Source organism: Fistularia commersonii, chromosome 1 (genome assembly GCF_037954325.1).
Source record: "Fistularia commersonii isolate RoL2024-O1a breed Wild chromosome 1, RoL_Fcom_v1.0, whole genome shotgun sequence".
Classification (NCBI taxonomy): Eukaryota; Metazoa; Chordata; class Actinopteri; order Syngnathiformes; family Fistulariidae; genus Fistularia; species Fistularia commersonii.
Genome location: NC_141284.1, coordinates 21,389,733 through 21,410,862, shown reverse-complemented (window position 1 = coordinate 21,410,862; position 21,130 = coordinate 21,389,733). Strand labels below are relative to the sequence as shown.

General features: G+C 42.5%; 2 protein-coding genes across 5 annotated transcripts in view; both read right to left on the bottom strand.

The window, feature by feature from the left end:
• Window positions 1-1,590: 1,590 nt before the first annotated feature.
• LOC147237815 (uncharacterized) lies at window positions 1,591-5,761 on the bottom strand. Its single transcript, XM_086154501.1, has one exon. The coding sequence runs from the start codon at window positions 5,287-5,289 to the stop codon at window positions 4,669-4,671; it is 621 nt and encodes a 206-aa protein (XP_086010627.1). The 5' UTR covers window positions 5,290-5,761; the 3' UTR covers window positions 1,591-4,668.
• Window positions 5,762-12,335: 6,574 nt separating this feature from the next.
• rps6ka1 (ribosomal protein S6 kinase a, polypeptide 1) overlaps window positions 12,336-21,130 on the bottom strand; it is a 47,745-nt gene continuing 38,950 nt past the window's right edge. For all 4 annotated transcript variants that reach the window (XM_086154431.1, XM_086154439.1, XM_086154446.1 and 1 more), the window contains 16 exons: window positions 21,007-21,113; window positions 20,525-20,562; window positions 20,038-20,180; window positions 19,878-19,948; window positions 19,649-19,737; window positions 18,664-18,728; window positions 18,456-18,558; window positions 18,224-18,354; window positions 17,044-17,169; window positions 16,850-16,939; window positions 16,601-16,759; window positions 15,312-15,473; window positions 15,131-15,207; window positions 14,923-15,040; window positions 14,692-14,829; window positions 12,336-14,172 (listed from right to left, as the gene is read on the bottom strand). In XM_086154431.1, the coding sequence (XP_086010557.1) occupies window positions 14,050-14,172; window positions 14,692-14,829; window positions 14,923-15,040; window positions 15,131-15,207; window positions 15,312-15,473; window positions 16,601-16,759; window positions 16,850-16,939; window positions 17,044-17,169; window positions 18,224-18,354; window positions 18,456-18,558; window positions 18,664-18,728; window positions 19,649-19,737; window positions 19,878-19,948; window positions 20,038-20,180; window positions 20,525-20,562; window positions 21,007-21,113 (1,740 nt within the window). In that variant the 3' untranslated portion in view covers window positions 12,336-14,049. The remainder of the gene's footprint in view (window positions 14,173-14,691; window positions 14,830-14,922; window positions 15,041-15,130; window positions 15,208-15,311; window positions 15,474-16,600; window positions 16,760-16,849; window positions 16,940-17,043; window positions 17,170-18,223; window positions 18,355-18,455; window positions 18,559-18,663; window positions 18,729-19,648; window positions 19,738-19,877; window positions 19,949-20,037; window positions 20,181-20,524; window positions 20,563-21,006; window positions 21,114-21,130) is intronic.

Genomic DNA, 21,130 nt, shown 5'->3' with positions numbered 1-21,130 from the left:
TTTTTTTATGCATATATGTATATATTTGTTCATGTATGTATATGTATGCGTATGTGTGTGTGTGTGTATATATATATATATATATATATTTATGCATATGTGTATATATTTGTACATGTAAGTTTATGTATGCGTATGTGTGTATATATATATATTTATGCATATGTGTGTGTGTGTGTATATATATATATAAACCCATATGTATGTATGTAGATATTTATATAAACCCCATATATATGTGTGTGTATATATATATATATATATGTGTGTGTGTGTATGTGTATGTATATATGTATGTGTATATATACATGTACATATATATGTGTGTGTGTGTGTGTATATACGTATGCATATATATGTCTATATGTCTATATATGTATGCGTGTATGTATATGTGTATATATATATATATATATATATACACACACACACATATATATATATATATACATAACTATAGGATTGTTCACCCTGGTTTATTTTAGATGTTAAATTACAAGTATACAGCCATGACCACAATGCTAAAAGTCAGGAGTCCACTATGTGCAGGCTGGAGAGGAACATCTAGTTATTCATTCATTTATTATCAATACCACGTATCCTGCACTCCGGGTCTCGGGGGTGCTGGAGCCGATCCATGTGTCATTGGGCAAGAGGTGAGGTTTATCCTGGACCAATCACAGGGAGACATACAGAGACATCCAACCATTCATCCTCCCATTCACATATATCGAGACACCCATTCATTCACACATCTGGACAATGTAGGGGCTCCGGTGAACCTCCTGCATGTTTTTGGACTGTTGGAGGAGCCCCTCACAGACATGAGGAGAACCTAGAGACTCCACACAGAAATGCCCTCCTGTGGGAATCCAACAAGGGACCTTCTGGCTGTGAGGCAGATGTGCTGACCACTGTGTGACTGTGCCACCCCCGCATAGCTATTTTTGATAGTATTATTGAAATACTTCTACAATCACAGCATATAGTTTCAGTGGTTCACATTCTGACAGTTGCCCTTATAAATAACTCTTCATTTTCGAAGCTCTTCCTTCATCTCTCAGGTCTCTGTACATTCTCCACATCCCATCATGTCGTCTGCCTAAATATTTCCTGAACCTAGGATGACGAAATTCCAACCTGTCACTTACATAACGCACCACTTGGCTAGCAGCCCGTTGGCTGACGGAGCTATTCCTCCTCTCGTCAGCTCGGCGTACATGCTCGCAGCCAATGCCTTCGCTTTTTGTAATCAACAATCGGGACCTCTCCCATTCATAAAGACTACAACATTAATGTAAATGCTTTGGAATATAATAATAATCCATGAGATGCAGAGCGAAGCCTTTTGCTAATCTCAGGATTCACATAAACATGGCTTTGGTCATTAGTATTTTTTTTTTTAAGTTTGCATCGCCATCTGCGCTCTCTAAAAATATCACATAAAGGATATTCTGTTATTTTCCCATTTAGACAAGCCTGACCAAAACCCCATCAAAAGGTTAATGCCTGCCATTAAGTGAGTCACAGCGAAAAACATCAGCTTAATGTAACTTTGCAAATCCAGGCTCACTATAATGACGTCTTGGAGGAGGGTTGTATTTCCAGTTATACAGTTCCTGCCTGCAGATATATCATGTTACACGATAAAAAAATCAAACAAAAACAAACATTCAATCCAAACTCTGCAGTATTTCATGCAAGTTTATTTAATAACTTAGTGTATTTTACAAGACTCTTCCCTCTGTTTTGCACACAGTTGTTTTCTGCTCAACTGCATTTCCAGATAATGTAAATGTAAAATAGAACATTCGTAGTTTCTGTTACAGAGGGATGTCTTTCCAGAAGTGTTTGAAGTGTGTTATAAAGGTTTGGGAACAACTACGGCTGATTTTCATTCCTCTTAAAATCCACACACATACTGCAATAAACGCGGAGGATAATTTGGAATTAAGGCTCTTTAATTTATGCAAAAGCTGCAAATTTGAAACTGAAAGCCAACTGACTGCTTACCTACAATTACTGAGTAAAACCAAAGTGTAACATTCGTGCTAACATCAACTAATCGGCCTACAGACGTATACTGCGGTTAAAGCTAATGAACTATTAGAAAGAAAGGGTTAAAATATTAGACCACTCCACAGACTAGAATTATTTGGTGTTTTACAAACATGTCAAAGTTATCGCAGAGTCACGTTTGCATTATCTTTCGTTTTTCTTTAGAGGCAAAGAAATTGGAGACAACGCAAAGGTTTAAAACTCACAAATGATACAAAAGATTACATCCAGTGTTATGGTAAACATTCAAATAAACATAATACTAATGATAATAATAATGCAAGAAAATTCTACATTCATTCTGCAAGTGGGCCCAGAGATCTTTGGGAAACATCTTCTCATAAAAACCCAAAAGGAGCGTTTTCACAGCTGTGCAAGAGATGATTTTAACATCACCCTTGTCGTTTGTTTTTCTCCATTATAATTGTCCTTGCTATTGCATAAGGCATAAAAAGCAATATATTAGCCTGTTGGTATTTAGCAGTAACACCAGCTCTTAACGCATAACAATGGATAGAGGTGTAAGGCTTACTAGAACCTTCTAATCTGGACACTCTTTCAACTGTGTTACGGTTTGGTTAGAATGTGCAAAGATGACAAGCGAGCCTTCCCTCAGTGACGCGGAGTTACCTGTGAAGCGTTTAATTGTAAGGTCGTCCAAAATCGCAGGAAATCACTGACCCAATTCACTCAGCAACACCTGTGAGATTACAACTGTAGTCCGACCGCCAAACTAACAAAACCGATTCTTTGAGCCCTTAAATTTGTTGTCGAGAAACCGTCCCATTGAATTTGTACAGTCATTATTTTCATTTGCTCATGCGGATACAGTCCTTCACCGCATTTTAGATGCAGCGCTTTACTATTCATCTTCAGGCCCGCCCGCGGGGTCCCTGACACAGGCCGCCTTGCGCCAGAGTAATAGAATACCGCCATCGATGAGGAAACAGAAGCCTCGATTCATCTCAAATGAGATGGTGACATTCCGATAATACATACAACGTCAGAAAATCTCAGCATGCGTGACGACTTAATGGATATTCAAGAGTTATACAGCAAAAAGCATCGGTGTCCCAGTGATGAGTCTCCCTCAGTCGTCACTCATGAGCAAACAAAGCACCGTGAGGGATTCCACATTGACAAAGTTGAGCTCCTTTAGGAAAATGCAGCATACGTAGACAGTTGCCAACATTCTCTCAAATCTGCGAGCGAGGCAGAGCTGAAACACCGTAACCTTCAAATGCTGGGAATAGATACCCTCGGTATGAGCACACGGTTGAAGCGATGGATGGGAGGGGCGGCTGAACGGCAGATTCTTCGAATTTTCCTGCTCCGGAGAGAATGAGGTGTGAGGAGGAAGGAGACGTCGGCATACGAGTGCGAGCTAAATTTGGAAATCGGGTCACATGTGCGTGTGGGAGAACTACATGAATGTGTGTGGGAGGTTTTGCAATCCATCGAAGAATATCATCTCGGCCCAGCACACTCACACACACACAGCTTATATATATGTATACATACAGTATATGACCTATCTATGCTTTACTTGCTGCAAAAAGCTGAATGGATTCTATTAATGTCCCGCCGCGCCTCTCTTCCAGATGAATTCTCCAAGCACGCTGTCACAGCTTAACTTAATTGCAAGCCCTAATGATTTCAAAAATGATGACCTTCTAGAATGAGCTGGTTTTTTTCTTTTTTTGTTGTCGTTTTTTTGTTCACGCAGCCGGATCAGTATATTTGTAATAGAACGCCAGAGATTTTCGCCACTATATCGTTGGCCATCCAGTGGTAGCAAAGTTAAAAGTGGATACATTCTTTGTGGACGTGGATTTAGAGCAGTAAGCGGTTGCTAGGTGACTAAATAAAATGAGGCCACAGGTGCATTGTCCCAGCGTGAACTCTACTCCTCTAATTTATTTTTTCCTAAACGCTGCCAGAAAACGTGAGCTGTGGCAGTGGGTGAGTGGAACCAGGGGAGCCAAGGCACGAGTTCGGTCTTTGCATTCTCTCATTTTCAGTCCGTGCCGTCTCTGCATCGTCACTTTTATATAACATTGCAGCACCTTATGGCACAGCTACACTTCTCTATCAGTCCCCATCACGTCCTCCAGATCAGGTTGGGGAAGCAGACCGCTCAATGCACTTTCCTCCGACTACCCTACCCTCAAGCCCTCCTCGCTCCTTGAGTGAAGAGGAGACATCACGTTCTCTTGCATATTACATAAAAAGAAAATGACTCAATCCGTATATCATGAAAACAATCTCTTGTACCCAAGCTGAGTTTGAAGCAATGCGAATCCTCCAGCGACCAAGTATCCGGTAGAACAATGGAGTCGTGATGACAACACTGCGCAACAGCAGTAGCTTGATTGGTTTGCTTGCCCAGCAGTTCCTCACGGACGCACTCTGAGCTCCTTGCTAACGTTGTCGATTATTGCAGGCACGTCTAAAAACCCAAAGGACCAGCCTCAAGGATACAAGAGCAGAAAGGTGAGACCTGGAGAGCAGCCGTATCAGTGAGCGATACCGAAAGAAGATGGAGGTGTGTCCTCCCGTTGAGTGAAGCGCCTTTGGAAAGTGATAGCGGAAACATTGCACTTTACTCTTCTATTTGAGCTTCACAGGCCAGGGCAGGCATGTTCGAAGTCCGAGCATGGAGGAGAAGATGATCGTGGGTCGGTGTTTCTTGAACTTCAGGCCTTTCTTCAGCCGCTGGCTGTTCTCCGCCACGTACAGCTCCCCTTGCTGCGCCGCGCCAGATATCCGCGACACCAGCTCGCCATGAACTACCACCTCCTGCTCGGAGCGGACAAACACTTCCCTGAGCTCCTCAAGCCGGCGCTCCATCTCTCTGATCACGCGCTGACGCTCCTCCACCTCCAGAAGGCGCCGCCGAGCTGCCTCGAACTCCATGCTGGAGCTGGGGGTGACCAGCTTGGATGACGGGGCCGTGGCCGAGGTTGACGCGGGTTCGGAACCGGCCAGCAGCGCCCCTGTCACCCTCTTGAAGTCCCCCATGGAAATGGAGCGCCTGGTCGCCGGAGAGGCCATTGCAAGGAGAGCGGACGAAGATACGGAAGGTGGCATGGCACGAGGTGGAGACGACGATGACGATAGATCCGGCGGGCGAACATCAGGATCTGGTTTTGTATTTTGAGTCGCCGCAGCCATGTCCTCCTCAGGTATGTCCTCATCGTGGGTGTCCGTGTGCCTTTGTCGTCCTTTCATGACCGGTGCGTTTTTTTCCCACCGTCCTCTATCGCTGCGACCGTTCCCACCTGCTATCCCGTGTCAGCGTAGAGCGAAGCCAAGCTGAGAGCGCAGAGATATGCGGTGATGCTGCCTGGAATCCGCTCCATTCATTAATAAGAGATCTGAGCTCGGCCGCTGCCGTCTCTGCTCCTGAGTGGTTGTGTAGGGGAGGAGCTTCCCGGCAGTTCATTGGCTGCTGAAGTCATGAGCATGTCAGCTGGTGATTGGGCAGCTTGCCTCTCCGCCACCGATGCTGGCAGGCTGTCGTTCCTGCCACTTGACTGTTTTGCTTTGTCGTCATCTGGAAGCTCTGCCTCGATCGGCTTTGCTCAGCGAAGCAAAACAGAGTGAGGGCAAGATTTGTGGAAGGACGGTCATCCATCCATTCGCGGATGCTGTTTGGCACCCAGCGTTTTCTCTCACTCTTTTTTTTTTTTCCATCCCCTATTACCAGCTGGCATCTCCATTTCCCTGTTTCTCCCTCTTTATCACTCGGATGGTTGCCCATGGCAACTTGTCTTGATTTCAGATGGCTAAAACAGGAGGGGAGGGGTGATGCTCCAGTTTCACTCTCTCTTTATCACCTTCCTGCACAATATTATCATGATTCGCAGCACTCCTTCCCTCTCACAATGACCCCCCTTCTTTGACCTATTTTACAGCTCCCAGTCTTCCCGTAAGCCATATATCTCCATCTGTCTGTGAGACTACCTGTTTTTTTTTTTTTCGGCAACGTACAGATACAAAATCAAGGAAAGTAACACACATGTGTGGATTCACTCTAAAGGGTTTGGGAAGAAAATTCGAGAACACGTAAATCACACAAAGAAAAAAAAAAAACAGTTTTAAATAATCCAACATTATAAGTTGTTCTGCGGTTGTGCCATTTGAAAAAGGTTGGTCACGGTGTGCTCTTTGAAAACAGACATGAAAAAGGACTGGTGTAGAATTCTTCGACTGCATTTTGCATCTGTCAAAGCTCACTCACAGGTCGGGTGTTAATACATTATTTTTATCAATAATGGCTGTGAGTGTTTATGCATCAAACTTTCTTACCTATCATATGCAAAAATGATTGTGCTTGTTTATATTTGCAGGTATGAATATTTATATGTCTGCATGAAGGAATGAATGATTGTATGTGTGTATATATATGTGTATGTAGGCAGGTATGAATTGTTATATGAATGTATGCAAATGTGAATGTCTTTATGTATGTATCAATGTATGTACGTTTGAATGAATGAATGATTGTACATGTATGTATGTATTTGTGTATGAATAACTCTTCATCTATGTACGAATGAATGAATGTTAATGCATTTATGTATTTACAGTCAGACCCAGAAATATTTGGACTTTGACACAATCTTCATGATTCAAGCTCTGCATGCCACCACACTGGATACTACAATGTGGTAGTAATTGGACAAATAAACATAACCCTAAGTAAAATGTTACTTTTCAATCTTTTGTTGATTTGCAGGCAATGACTGCCTGAAGTCTGGAACCCATGGACATCATGAAACGCCGTGTTTCCTCCTTTGCCTCCTTTGTGATGTTTTGCCAGGCCATTCCTGCTGCTTTCTTCAGTTGTTGCTTGTTTGTGGGTCTTTCTGCTTTAAGTTTTGTCTTGGGCAAGTAAATGCATGCTCGATTGGGTTGATATCTGGTGATTGACTCGGTCATTGCAGAATATTCTACTGCTTTCAAGTCAAATGGGCTTTCTATTTTTGAGGCTGATGAATGGTTTGCGCCACGTGGTGAATCATTTGTATTTGCTCTCATGAAGTCTTCTCTTTATAGTAGACTTAGATACTGATAGACCTACTTCCTGGAAAAGGTTCTTGACTTGAGTGGATGTTGTGAAGGGGGTTTTCTTCACCATGGAAACGATTCTGAAATCATCCACCACTGTTGTCGTCTGTGGACGTCCAGGCTTTTTTGAGTTCCCAAGCTCACCCGGGCACTCTTTTTTTCTCAGAATGTACCAAACGTTTGATTTGGCCACTCCTAACATTTCTGCTATCTCTCTGATGGATTTCTTCTTTTCTTCAGCCTCAGGATGGTCTCTTTCACTTCCATTGAGAGCTCCTTTGACCGCATGTTGTGTGTTCACAGCAGCAGCTTCCAAATGCAAACGCCACACCTGGAATCAACTCCAGACCTTTTAACTGCTTAATTGATGGCAGGTTACCAAGGGTAGAGTCCATGCAGTCTTGTTATTTTTTTTTGCAGCCTTATAAATAATCGGAACCAGGTGTTCCAATCACTTCCATGACCACAAATGTATGAAACCAAGCACACTCGGCATGCAGATTGTTTTTACAAACATTTGTGAAAGAATGGGTTGCCCTCAGGAGCTCAATGAATTCCAGTGTGGAACTGTAATGAGATGCCACCCGTGTAACAAATCCAGAAGTGAAATTTCCTTGCTCCTGAATATTCCACAGTCAACTGTCAGCTGCATTATAAGAACATGGAAGTGTTTGGGAAGAGTGCAAAGAGGTCCCCAACTTTCTGCAGAGTCAATCGCTACAGGCCTCCAAACTTCATGTGGCCTTCAGATTAGCCCAAAGACAGCGTGCAGAGAGCCTCATAGAATGTATGTCCATGGTTGACCAATTGAATCCAAGCCAAATATCACCAGGTGCAATACAAAGTGTTGGATGCAGTGGTGTAAAGCTCGCCCCCACTGGATTCTAGAGCAGTGGAGATATGCTCTCTGGAGTGATGAATTGCGCTTCTCCATCTGGCAATCTGGTGAATGAGTCCGGGTTTGGCGATTGCCAGGAGAATAGTATGTGTCTGACTGCATTGTGGCAAGTGTGAATTCTGGTGACAGGGGGGATTATGGTGTGAGGTTGTTTTCAGGCGCTGCAATTGGCCCCTTAGTTCCAGTGAAAGGAACTCTGAAAACTTCAGTATACCAAGACATTTTGGACAATTCCATATTTCCAACTTTGTGGGAACAGATTGAAGCTGGCCCCTTCCTTTTCCAACATGAGTGTGTACCAGTGCACAAAGGAAGACATGGATGACCGCCTGGTGTGGATGAACTTGACTGGCCTGCACAGAGTCCTGACATCAACCCAACAGAACACCTTTAGGATGAATTAGAGTGGAGACTGAGAGCCAGGCCTTCTCATCCAACATCAGAGAGGGATCTCATAAATGAGCTTCTGGAAGAATGATCAATATTTCCCATAACACACTCCTGAACCTTGTGGACAGCCTTCCCAGAAGAAATGAAGCTGTTATAGCTGCAAAGGTTGGGACGACGTCATACTGAACCCTGGATTAGGAATGGGATGTCACTTAAGTTCATATGTGAGTCAAGGCAGGTGAGTGAATACTTTTGGCCATATGGTGTATGTATGTACATATGATGCTGCATACCAGCCACTGCATAGCAGTACCTAGTTTTTGCCGGTGCTTCCTCGAGTGTGGCTATTTAGAATCTGTATATTACAGTGTATCTAGTTGATCATCTTTCCTAATGCTGTGTGTAAAACAATATTTCAGTACCTTTAGGATTCTAATATCTAAATATCATAATCAATAGCTGAAAGTGTAGCAGTTGAAGCATAAAGGTTTAAAACCACTTAAGACATGAATGTTTTCCACATTTGTCTTTAGCATTTTCCCTTTTTGGTCCCTCACCCTTGTTTCCTTCCCCTTTCTGTTGCTTTAATAATCGTTAATAAACAAAAGAGCATTGCATTTCCTGTCTGGAAACATATTGACCGAAGTTGAAAAAGCATCGCACACATGATATAATCCTAGTGTGATGTAAGATACAAGATAAGTGCACTCAGATCGACTTTGAGCTCGAGCTCGCGCACGCACACGCGCACACAGACAGACAGACACACACACACACACACACACACACACAGGAGTGGAAAGTACAGTATTACCCTGATGCATTGCACCACCCAGAAGTGATGCTTTAAATAGCAGCTGAAGAGCTATCACCCTCAAAGAACAGTGGATCTTTTAGCTTGTTGGAGGCCATTTGTTTGTATACGAGTCCGATCTGAGTGTCCACTTTGCTCACACACTTTGTACTGCTGATGCAGTTTCACCGATGAGGATGTTGACATATAAACAGTACAAAGACTGTCATCCTGCTACAATCCTTTTATTCATTTTTAATAACATTGCACTTACTCGTAGACCAGTACAGCAGTCCTTATTCTGTCACGTCTTCCATAGAATACATGAGCCACTTTCATTTAATTCTGTATAAATACCAAATTGTATTGTTTTCCCGGCAATCAAAAAAGATATTGTGCTATTAAAGTTATGGTTGTGTTAAGGAAAAATAACTAGTAACTATATACTAGAGTACTGGTATATCTATTGTAAGTCGCTTTGGATAAAAGTGTCTGCCAAATGCAATGCAATGTAATGTAATGTAATGTAATACTGGGATACACAGCTCCCTTTCATACATTCCTTATATGACAATAAAACCAAAAGCATATAAAAGTTAGTTATTTTATTCTTCATATATAATATTTACTTAGTTATGGGAGAGAAGCGGGATGCAAAATGTTATCTAATTTTGAGTTTTTCATACGTAGGATGTTAGCATTGTGTGCGAAAAACACTGAATATCATTGGTACCATGAAGTTCTAAAATTTTGAAAAATAAACAGAACTTGAAGTATTGTGTCATACAGCTCTTGTGATGAGGTGTTATTACATTTCCTAAAGTATTGAGTAAGGATGTAAAGATTCAGAGAATCAATATGAGATGCTTTGGCTGGGAATTATTAACATGATCCCCATTTTTGGAAGATTATGTTGATTGCGCAAGATTCCCTGCTCGCTCCAAACTAATCCCATGTGGTGTTTACAGTACTGCACGCACAGATGCACTCGCCACACTCATTGACAAATATCTTTGCAGCAGGATGTGTGTATGCATGTGTGTGTGTGTGTGTGTGTGTGTGTGTGTGTGTGTGTGTGTGTGTATGCACACAATGACATGAATGTTTTGACAGGCTCAAACAAGTACTTGATCAGAACCTTCGACAAGTTAGACTAACTTGCTGGGTCCTTCAAAAATTGAATAAATGTCTGCCTTTTACACCAATTTGTGATGACAGCCCGTCCCAAATCTCTCCCTATTGCCATTTGTGTTGCAGATTACTTTAATCTGTGGTGTGTATTTGATGTGAGTGTGTGTGGAGAGATACCATCTGTGGACCTTTACATTGTGAGTCTGTTTTATGCTCAAACTATAAATTTATGTGCTGAGTTGGGCGTTGTAGATGTATCACCGGGACAGCATGACTTGGCCAGTCAGGATCTTTCATTCATTCATTTTTAATTAATTACATTAGATACATTTTAAGTCTCCACCTCATTTTTCCTAACGTCTATCTCAATATTTGCTACTTTTCCAGATAGGATATTTACACCCCAGCAATGATATGACAATCCAAAGAAGCTCTCACTGCATTGATGACTGATCTTAGATCAGCGCTTTGTAAATATCACACAGGTTTCTTTTTGCATTCATGTTTGAGAAAAACTGATCGATTTGTAGGATTCAGATGATGTGTTTGGTTTTTCACCACTCTATAATAATCCATTCCAGCAAGCTAATTTCTCTGCTTTGTCAGTCCGCACGCATCAGGAAGTCACTCAGAGGAATGTGACTTTCACATATGTGTTGGAGACGCTGAGGGAGCACATCTAAACAGAATCATCTCAGAATTTATTCTGACGGGGAGGATGTATCCACTGCAGTAGACTTCTGGTAGATTCAATTTTAAGGGAGGAAAAAAAAAATGACAACCTCATTCTAGAGAGGTGTGTGATGGCTATGTAAGGGAGCAGTGCGGTGGAGGAAGGTAGTACTGCATGGAAATACAAGTTAACCAGATTCTGCCCACATGGCTAGTGGTTTGATGGTGTTCACAACCGGTGAAATGCTACCACGAAGAGTCCAGACGCAAGAAGTCCCCATGCCACCGTTGTGTAAGTAAATACACATTCATTTTCATCAAATTTATCAAAGTACAGATGGAACATGGTGTGCCGTCCCGTGCTTTCACAGGACAGCAACAGCTGCCTGGTTAAAGTGGCATGTAAATAGACAAGATCAAATAGGTGGGTTGAACACACGGCAGGTTGAATAGATACAATGTTGCTGTGAGAACAGATCACTGGCGCTTGGCCTGGATTTATTTTAGTTTTACTTAAAAAAAACAAAACAAAAAAAAAAACTTTGTCTCCCTCCAGTGACCAGAGAAGGAAACATGCCAGGCCAAGGGCCGGGGGACCAGAAGAGGGAGGGTGATGGCTGAAATGCCACAATTACACCTTTAATATTCATGAAAGAAATGTTGGACAATATGCAATATAACATCCACACCCCTGCAACCTGCAAAGTGAAAGAGCTCGGGGACTCGGGATAAGATGGCCGCAGCACACACATCTATATATATATATATATATATATATATAGCTTAATTTTTTTCAAAACCCTGAATGCCCGTGTGCAGCTTGTATAATCACATGCATATTTCAGTGCACGGTTATCCGTAGGGTGTTTTTAACTACTTCATTTTTCATTTTGATTTATTCATTAATTTTACCTCAGGCTCTCTTGAACGCAAGGAAAGTATACAGCACACACTGACAACATTGCTTTATTCCCCTTATGGAAACCATGGCCAACAACTCAAGATAATCCACAAACCCTCTTTTAACAGGGTCATGCTCGTGCACACGAAAGCAAGCCTAGTCTTCATTTGTGTTTGTTTTCTGCTGCTTTGAACCTGAATCCCATTCAGATGCATTGAATTGTAATTAAAGATAAAGGTCTGCAAATCACAAAGTCAAAACCTACTGAGAACTAGACCATGCACGTCCAGAGTGGAGGAGGAAACAATGAAGGAGGCTAAATAAGTCCAGGATCACCTTAAAATTGATGAAAACTTTTGTTTGAGGCTTAGATGCCGGAGGAGGATGACAAAGAAGGAAAAGGAGAGACTGCTGTTGTAGCAACTGAGTCTTTAATATCTTTAGGATATAAAAATTGTCATCTCTATCATACAATAGGTTATTTTCTTTCTTTCTTTTTTTTTTTTTTACCACAGATTATGACAGAGAAGGGATAATTTGCCACCAAACAATGACTCTATAACTTTGATCCCCTTTGAGGTAAGACAGCTGGTTCGCAGGTCATGTAGCCATACGCATCTTCCCTTCGAAAACTTTTTGATTTGTCTCTGTGTGTTTTTCAGTGTAAAGACATTCTGACTCACTTTAAGGCCGGGAGCGAGCCCTACCCGGTGGAGCCACTTACACATTTCAGACTTTTTCCTTTTGTTTAGTTTTTTTTTTGTAAATTAAATGAGAAATAAATCCAAATATCATGAACAAGAAGTTAAACACAACACTGCTTCGTGATATTCACAACCAGTGACTTGACAAATATTTTTAAAGGGAGAGAGAAGCTGCGGTCGGAGCGCTCAGTTCCGTAAAGACGATCAGCCTCGCCTCCCTTTAATGTTAAATCCGTAGAAGTTTTTCTTTTTTATAATCCATTTATTTATTTATTTGAACTCTACAGATCGATGTTCTTTCTGCGGACAAAACTGAAAGCAAAACAACAGCAGTGCAGCCAACACAGGAAACGTTACCCCATATGAAACAAAATGAGAACCCTGAAACAGAAAAGAAACAAGAAAACAAAGCAAATATAGTTTTACGCATGCCACACTAGATCTTGGTCAAGTTTCTTTCACAGAAAGCCACCTAGTTTTTTTTTATTTTTCTTTATACTATTTTTAAAGTCATAAAAAATAATGGACATCTCACGTGGCCGCCAGCTGGTTGATCAAGTGTCGGAACGGAGGAGAGAAAAAGAGGACGTCACATGACATCACGCCACTGACAATGCACATGACAGTGCAGCGCGCACGCACACACACTTTGCAAGTCATGCAGCTGCTCCCTTGTCTCTGTCTCTCTCACGCACGCACTCAGACACACACACACACACACACACACACACGCACACACACACAAAACAACCACAGGCTGACATTAACAGAAAAGGAAAACATCTGACGTTTCCCAGAATCCACGTGTTGTGGTTGTACCCAAGCTGAGGAGAGGCATTTATGGCAGAAATGTTAAATATCAATAATGCGCTTTCGAAACATTTAACAGCATTCGGACAGTACTGTGGTCTCGTGCTGTCGGCACAGGCTGATTTGGCAGCACGAACTGGCAATATAAAGCTTGTCAATTTTACAAAAACAACAGGGAGACTGACAACGGACCAGGCAGACGGCGAGGCGTGCAGCAAGCTGAATGACAACCAATCACAACGATCATGAGGAGAGAAATTTTTCATCATCTTAATAACGTGGCTGCACCCGCTCTTTGGCGAGTCATGCATGAACCACTCACACACATGCACACTCACACGGCACTGACGTGTCTGCCAAAAACCTGCACCCATTTTTGGCTTCATCCCCGCCCCCAACCCCATCAACCTTCACAATCGTCCGATGGCCCGGGGACATCGGAAAACGGCAGCCGACGTGCCTGAACAAGGAGGATGGTAGCAAGAGTGGGATGTCAAAAGATGGGGGAACCATAGTCTGTATCCTTGGCTGGAGGTCCCCAAGCAAGCCGTCTGGGAGGTTGGAGCCGGGAGATGCGGTTTGGTGCAGTCTCTAGTGAGCAGGGTGTTGGTTCTAGTCTCTACAGAGAGGTGGACGGAAGCTTCTTGACACGCCTCTGGGCTAAGAAGGAGCTCTCGATGGGCTTGAGCTCTGGGGTTGGTTGGGAGTTCTTCAGTGCAGAGTAGGTAGCAGCCATTGCGCCCTGCACGGAAAGAAAGAACTTGGTAGCGTCTCACTGGCCAAGATGTTTGAGGATGATGATAATCATCTTAATCTTGATCACTTTAATTGATCACATTGAGCTACATTAAATTTTCCATGTAACATCTATCAATTGATATTTTATTGATATTGTAATGAAACTGATATTTGCCCAGTGATGCTTTTGGGCGGGCATTTTCCTTATAGCACATCTGCCTCAGCAGCAGAACATCTAGTGCCAATAAATGGATACCCTTTGATCGGCAAAGCCCTGATTGACCATGATCTGAAAGATCAGATCATCCTTGATATTCAGTGGAGTAAAAATAAAATGCAATAAATAAATAAAATAAATAATATATACAATCATATATATATATAAATATAACAATATATATACAATCATATATATATAAAACCCCCCAAATTGCATATTTTTGGGGTTTTAGAACTTTAAATGTATTGATACTGTATATATATATATATATATATATATAAATAAACATGGATGCTCTGTTACCTTCACCAGTTTTGGGTCCTGGTGTGGGAGTTGGCTGTTGGGTAACTTGTCTCTCTGGACAATCCAGGGATGTTTGAGGACCTGCTTGGCAGTCAGTCTCTGGTGAGGGTCCACATGAAGCATCTTGGAGACAAGGTCCTAAAAGGAGGACCAAGTCAAGGCATAACATAGTTAGAGTCAATGCTTGGGGGACTGGAGACACCGAGCTGTCAGCTCAGTTTAGAGTTCTACCTTGGCGGAATCAGACACGGTGTCCCAGTTGCCTCCAGTCAGGCTGAAGTGGCCATTGCCTATTCTGTTCAGGATCTCATTTGGCGTATCCTCAGGTCCGTTAGCGAATGGAGTAAAACTGGATGAGAGGAAAATGAACGGCACCTATCAAGATGAGCCGCACAAAGAAACGTCTGTTGGAGACAAGATTTTGAATATTGCCATTTACCCCGCCAGCATGGTGTACAGTAAGACCCCCAGACTCCAGATGTCACATCCTTCATCGTAGCCCTGACGCTTCAACACCTATAATCGGGACAAGAAATAAACACAACTTGTTCATTCCAGTCTCCAAAACTATCTGGAGAAAAACATCTCTTCTCTTCTCTTTTCTTCTCTTCTGCGCTCACCTCGGGAGCAACAAAATTGGCGGTGTAGCACGGAGTCATCAGCAGCCCGTTGTTGGCGCGCAGCTGCTTTGCAAAGCCAAAGTCGCAGATACGGATGGAGTCGGGGTTTCCGGACTCGTCGACATAGAGAATGTTGCTGGGTTTCAGGTCTCTGTGCACCACCTGGGGAAGGAGAAGGTAGTCACGACACGGAAAGGCCAATGAGCTTGAAAGTCCAAACCATGCAGTACGTATGCCACGTTTACCTGTGTAATCATATGAATACAATAGAATATCGGCTTCTGTATTGAATTAGTTCTTTGACTCCGTTTGCGCGCTGAATCAATGTTTCTCATTGGAATCAGTGAAAATCCCATTAATCTGCTCTCCAGCCCCAAAAACTATACTACACTCTTTTTGTTTTTCATTTGTGGCAAAAACACGGAGAGGAATTGAAGACAACCTTAAGTATTACTGTGTTTCTGGCATTCTTTCTCTTCTTGCCAGCACTTGTACTTGTACTCTGCGCGTCTTTCACTAAATCCCAAAAAGTAAAGCTTTCTTGTATATAAAACCCTTGCTTATGCTATCTCTTGCAAGCTGTCTGTCATTGATCCACACTAACGATAACTTTTCTATTTCTTCAAAGACTCGAGACCTTTGCTTCGCTAAGGTGCCACATCAGTGGTCTTTAGCGCATCTTTGTACCTCTTAATATACAGATAGTTGACTTTGCCATGTCCAAGTGCTTGGCGAGATCTGTAACATGAACTCCACTCTCTTTTGCGATTATTTGTTTCTTTGGGTCGACTGTACTGCTTAACTTCTTCGTAAAACCATCAGCAACGGCACTCTTAACTTTTTTGGGAGTCATAAGGAGGTCTAACTTCCCAAGAAAGAAAAGCACAAAAAGCACGACTGCCACTACACTACAATGCAGACAGCGTTTGTTTCTGTGCTCGTGCACTGTGGCTTGTTCACAGCTCGATTCAAAATCCAATTGAAAACTCTGCTTGTAGGCCGATTTGTTCGCGATGAGGGGCGTTCGTAAGCTGAGGTTCTACTATATGCTGAATGTTAACTGTTGTGATTGCTTAAAAGATTGAAATAATAACATGTAACATTACAATGATGCATTGTAAATTTGGATGGATAGACTCCTAAATGGCTCCAGCCAAAAAGACACTGCCCTCCTGATAACGTTGGAAAATGTACTCCGAAAGTACACATAGTTGTTGTTTAGTGGATATCAATTAATAATAACATCCTAAAAATCAGAATGCAGGCAGATAATACATGGCCATCCTCACCCCCTGGGAGTGCAGATACCCCACTGTCTTCGTGATGGTGTGAAGCACGGCGCTGGCCTCCCTCTCCGAGAAGAACTTCTGCTTGAGGATGCGATCGAGCAGCTCGCCGCCGCGCATCAGCTCCGTCACCAGGTAAACCTGCTTGCCGATGTCGTACACCTGAGGCGAGGATGCACGAGCATCATCACAACACTACCCGCGACACTCGGTGCACATCTGGGATGTTCATCTGCACCTCTTAGTACTCACATCCTTCAGTGTTATGATATTGGGATGCTGTCCGTATCTAAGGAGGATCTCAATCTCCTCTGAGGGGTCTGTACTGGTCTTATCAATCATCTGTCAATCATAGAATCACCAACTGTCAAGATGAGTTGTAAACCCGCTTGCAGAAAAGTATCAAGGAGAGGGGGGTTTCACGCGTTCAATCTGCGTACTGGTACCTTCACAGCGTATTCGGTGTTGGTGGTTTTGTGGACGCATCGTTTACAAACTGAGAAGGAGCCCATGCCGATGTCCTCTTTCAACACGTAGCCGTCGCTGAACAACAAGTTCTTCCCATGCAGCTGCTGCAGGGATGGAGAGGATTAGAGGATGAGGAGACGAGCTGTCAAACCATATGTGGTTTATGGAACATATATATACACACAAACACACACACACACATACATGCACATTTATATATATGTATATATATATATACATACACACACATATATACGTATGTAAATATATTTCACATATGTATATACACACATATATGTTTAAATATACACAAATATATGTATATAATATATGTGTGTGTGTATATATATATACATATATATACATATATATATATATATACTACTACTACTACTACTACTTGAAACTCTGGCACAACAATTCCCTTCGGGATAAATAAAGTTCATCTCATATATATCTGCAAATAAACACACACATATATACATATGTATAACTATATTTACACACACACACACACATACACACACACACACACACACACACACACACACACACACATATATATATATATGTGTGTATATATATATATATATATATATATATACTGCTCAAAAAAATAAAGGGAACACTTGAACAGCACAATGTAACTCCAAGTCAATCACACTTCTGTGAAATCATAGTGTCCCCTCAGGAAGCAACACAGATTCATTTTGACTTGTTTTAAGGACATTACATCAAAGTTGGATCAGCCTGGAGTTTGTTTTTACACTTTAATTTTGAGTGTGATTCCTAATCCAGACCTCCATGGGTTGATACAATTGATTTCCATGGATCATTTTTGTGTGATTTTGTTGTCAGCACATTCAACTGTGTAAAGAGCAAAGTATTTTATAAGAATATTTCATTCATCTAGATCTAGGATGTGTTTTTTAAGTGTTCCCTTTATTTTTTTGAGCAGTGTATATAAAGAACACATAATATGTAACACATAAATAGTACTATACACATATTGTACTACTTATGCAGCTACAAGAAATTAGCATACTTTTGGAGGATAACCTTGTGTCTACATTCTTACATGTGATTTAAGACTCCACATGTCCCTCACTGGGCCAATATCTTCTTGCACGTGTCTACAATCTCCTGCCTGCTGCTTACCTGGACCACTGGGTGCGGCGGCGGCCGCACCGGCTCCACTGAACCTTCCTCCTCCAGCAGAGTGGACGCGATGAAGCTAAATCCTCTGAAGAGCTGGTGGGCTCCGGCACTTGGGGGCACACCGGGAGAGTCTAAGGGATTATGAGTAAAGTTTTCTTGGTCACGATGCAAGTTCACAAATGCTAGCCATATACAGTAGTGAGATGTCTTAAGGGTGCTAGACATCTTTCACCTTTAGGTGTGCGGGAGGTGAACTCCGAGTCGAAGTAGAATGTGTCGTCTGGACGCGCCACTGCCGGTCGAAACGGAGGCTTGACCTCTCGGCGGAAGAGTTTCTGAAAGCGGTGGTGGACTTTTAATCGCGACAGTCGATCCCCGTCTCACGGGGATAAAGGAAAAAGTCAAACTGTGTCTTTGTGGAAAAACAGCCTGGTACTAACGTTCCAGTCGATGGTGGAGAAAAACCCGTGTCGCTTGATCTCTTCCGCACAGTCTGCCCCGGAGCCTGCCAAGGGAACAACAACAACGATGAGGCGGAAATCAAATAATCCACCCGATTCCATCGGACGATCACAATCTTTCACAGACATGCCACTGTGAAAAACACACACACACACGTCATGTCTCAATATTATATACTTTTAGATTTTAGGATTTCGCTGTACATTTTTTCCTGAGAGACATCAGCTGTCCATACACAGTGACTGAATGAAGATTGTGATTTCAAATCAAATTATCCATCCATTCATTATCTATACAGCTTATCAACAAATGTAACGGATCACAAGTGACGTAGAAACATCCAACCATTCACTCTTTCATTCACATGTCAGCGCAATTAAGGGTCTCCAATAAACTTCCTGCATGTATTTGGACTGTAGGAAGAACTCGGAGAACCGGGAGGAGCCCCTCTGGGAGAACATGGAGAGTCCACACAGAAGGATCCCGTTGTGGGAATCCAATCAGGGACCTTCTTGATGTGAGGTGGACATGGTGACCGCTGTGCTGTCAATCAAATCCACTACAGTGCCATTGTATAGCGTATTTTCCCAAAGTATAATTGAGAAAGATGATGTTTTTTTCAATGTCTTCCCATTAATAACGCAGGCCTGGATTTTAACTCCAACTTGGTTTTCACCTCGTCCCTTCTAAGTCAACTCAAAAATTTTCAATGTGAATTTGAAGGCTTTCTGACTTCAAATGTGGACCAGAGAGCTGAAACAGTTTCTATCAGACCGTCCAATATTTCTGTAAATATTAACTCATGAACTGGAAACTCGGCCAATTCTTTTTACTTAACGGCAATCCAACAATCCTGGCTCCCTTAGGTCTGTGATTTGATCTCTGGATGATCAACATGAAATGCCTCAAGAAATCATACGGTGCAAGCGCGGTCTCAGGTGGTTTTCATGAGCCGACACTCACCCAGTCTGTTGGCAGGATTCCTCTTGAACAGAGCCCTGAGTAGAGACTGGGCCTCAGCGCTCAGGAACTGAGGCATTCCCAGGCGCGCTCTGAAGGAGAAAACACACACACAAACACACACACACACACACACACACACACAGTCTCCGTTACTTCACTACACAACACGTGAGGCATTTGGAAACATCGCCACAACCGCGTTGGCTTGTGGCACACCAAGTTTACCCACTTCAAAATCAGGTTCATAGTTTCTTTGCGGTCCTTCCCCTGGAACGGCAGTGATCCCGTCAACATTTCAAACTGGAGGAGAGAATATACAGCCGTTACTTCAGGGCACAAGCAGGGAAGCACAGCTCCTGCTGAATGACCCGTGCACTGCCTTTCCTCACCATCAGTACACCAAATGACCACCAATCGGCGCTGTGGGTGTGCCCCTGTCTGTTGACGACCTCCGGAGCCATGTACTCCACCGTACCGCAGAAGGAATAGGCCTTCTCATGGTGATCTATGGCCTCTTTGCACAATCCGAAATCTAAAAACGATACCGTATGTGGCACATTAAATCACTATGACAGGAAAGCAGCTTGTCAGTCAAAAAGTTCAACGACCGTCATACACCGATAATGTTTCACTATATTCCGGCTTTCTTGTCTTTGGAGATAATCAGCACGGTTCGGGTTTTCTTTAAGAGCTTAGACTGAGCTTTGGAAAACATGTAAAACGGTCAATAATTGACAAGGTGAACATATGGTTATATGTTCACCTCCACCTCATATGCTCATCTCCACACACACGCACACACATTCCTGTTCAGATAGAGATCTGGTCGTTGGCTATTAAAAAAGATGAACAATGAACAGAGTAGCAGAGACCCACCTGTAAGCTTGATATGTCCCTCCTCATCCAGGAGGATACTAGGGGAGGACAACAAAATTGTGCAAAATTAGCATAAAAATAATAATAAACAGACTTGAAAATCATCATTGGTACAATGATATGAATTCTGGTTTGAGTTGGGAAACGCTCTTATAAATGGCAGGGAAAAAGAAAATCATTCCCACCTGGACACTTCCCTTGAGATTGTTTTTTTGAAAGGAGTAAATAAAAAATTAACACTGCTGTTTGCCCCGGGCTCTTAGTAAGTAACCTTCCATTCACTTCTGGTAAACAAACACCTTGTGAGGGAGCAGCTCCGAAGCAATCACAGGCTTTTTTATCAAGACCACAAGAACCATCATAATTCCATTGTGGATGCGTTTTATTCTCCCAGAATGTCAGTGTAATTGTGAAGGATTCTGAAGAAAAGGGGTCACAAATTTTGATTTATATTGTCTTCCATCGAGTCAGTTGCATCTTACTTCTCTGGCTTGAGGTCTCTGTAAATGATGCCCAGGCTGTGGAGGTGGTCCAGTCCCAGCGCCAGCTCTGCCAGATAAAACTTCACATCCTCCTCCGTGAACATCACCTGCGAAGCAGAGACAA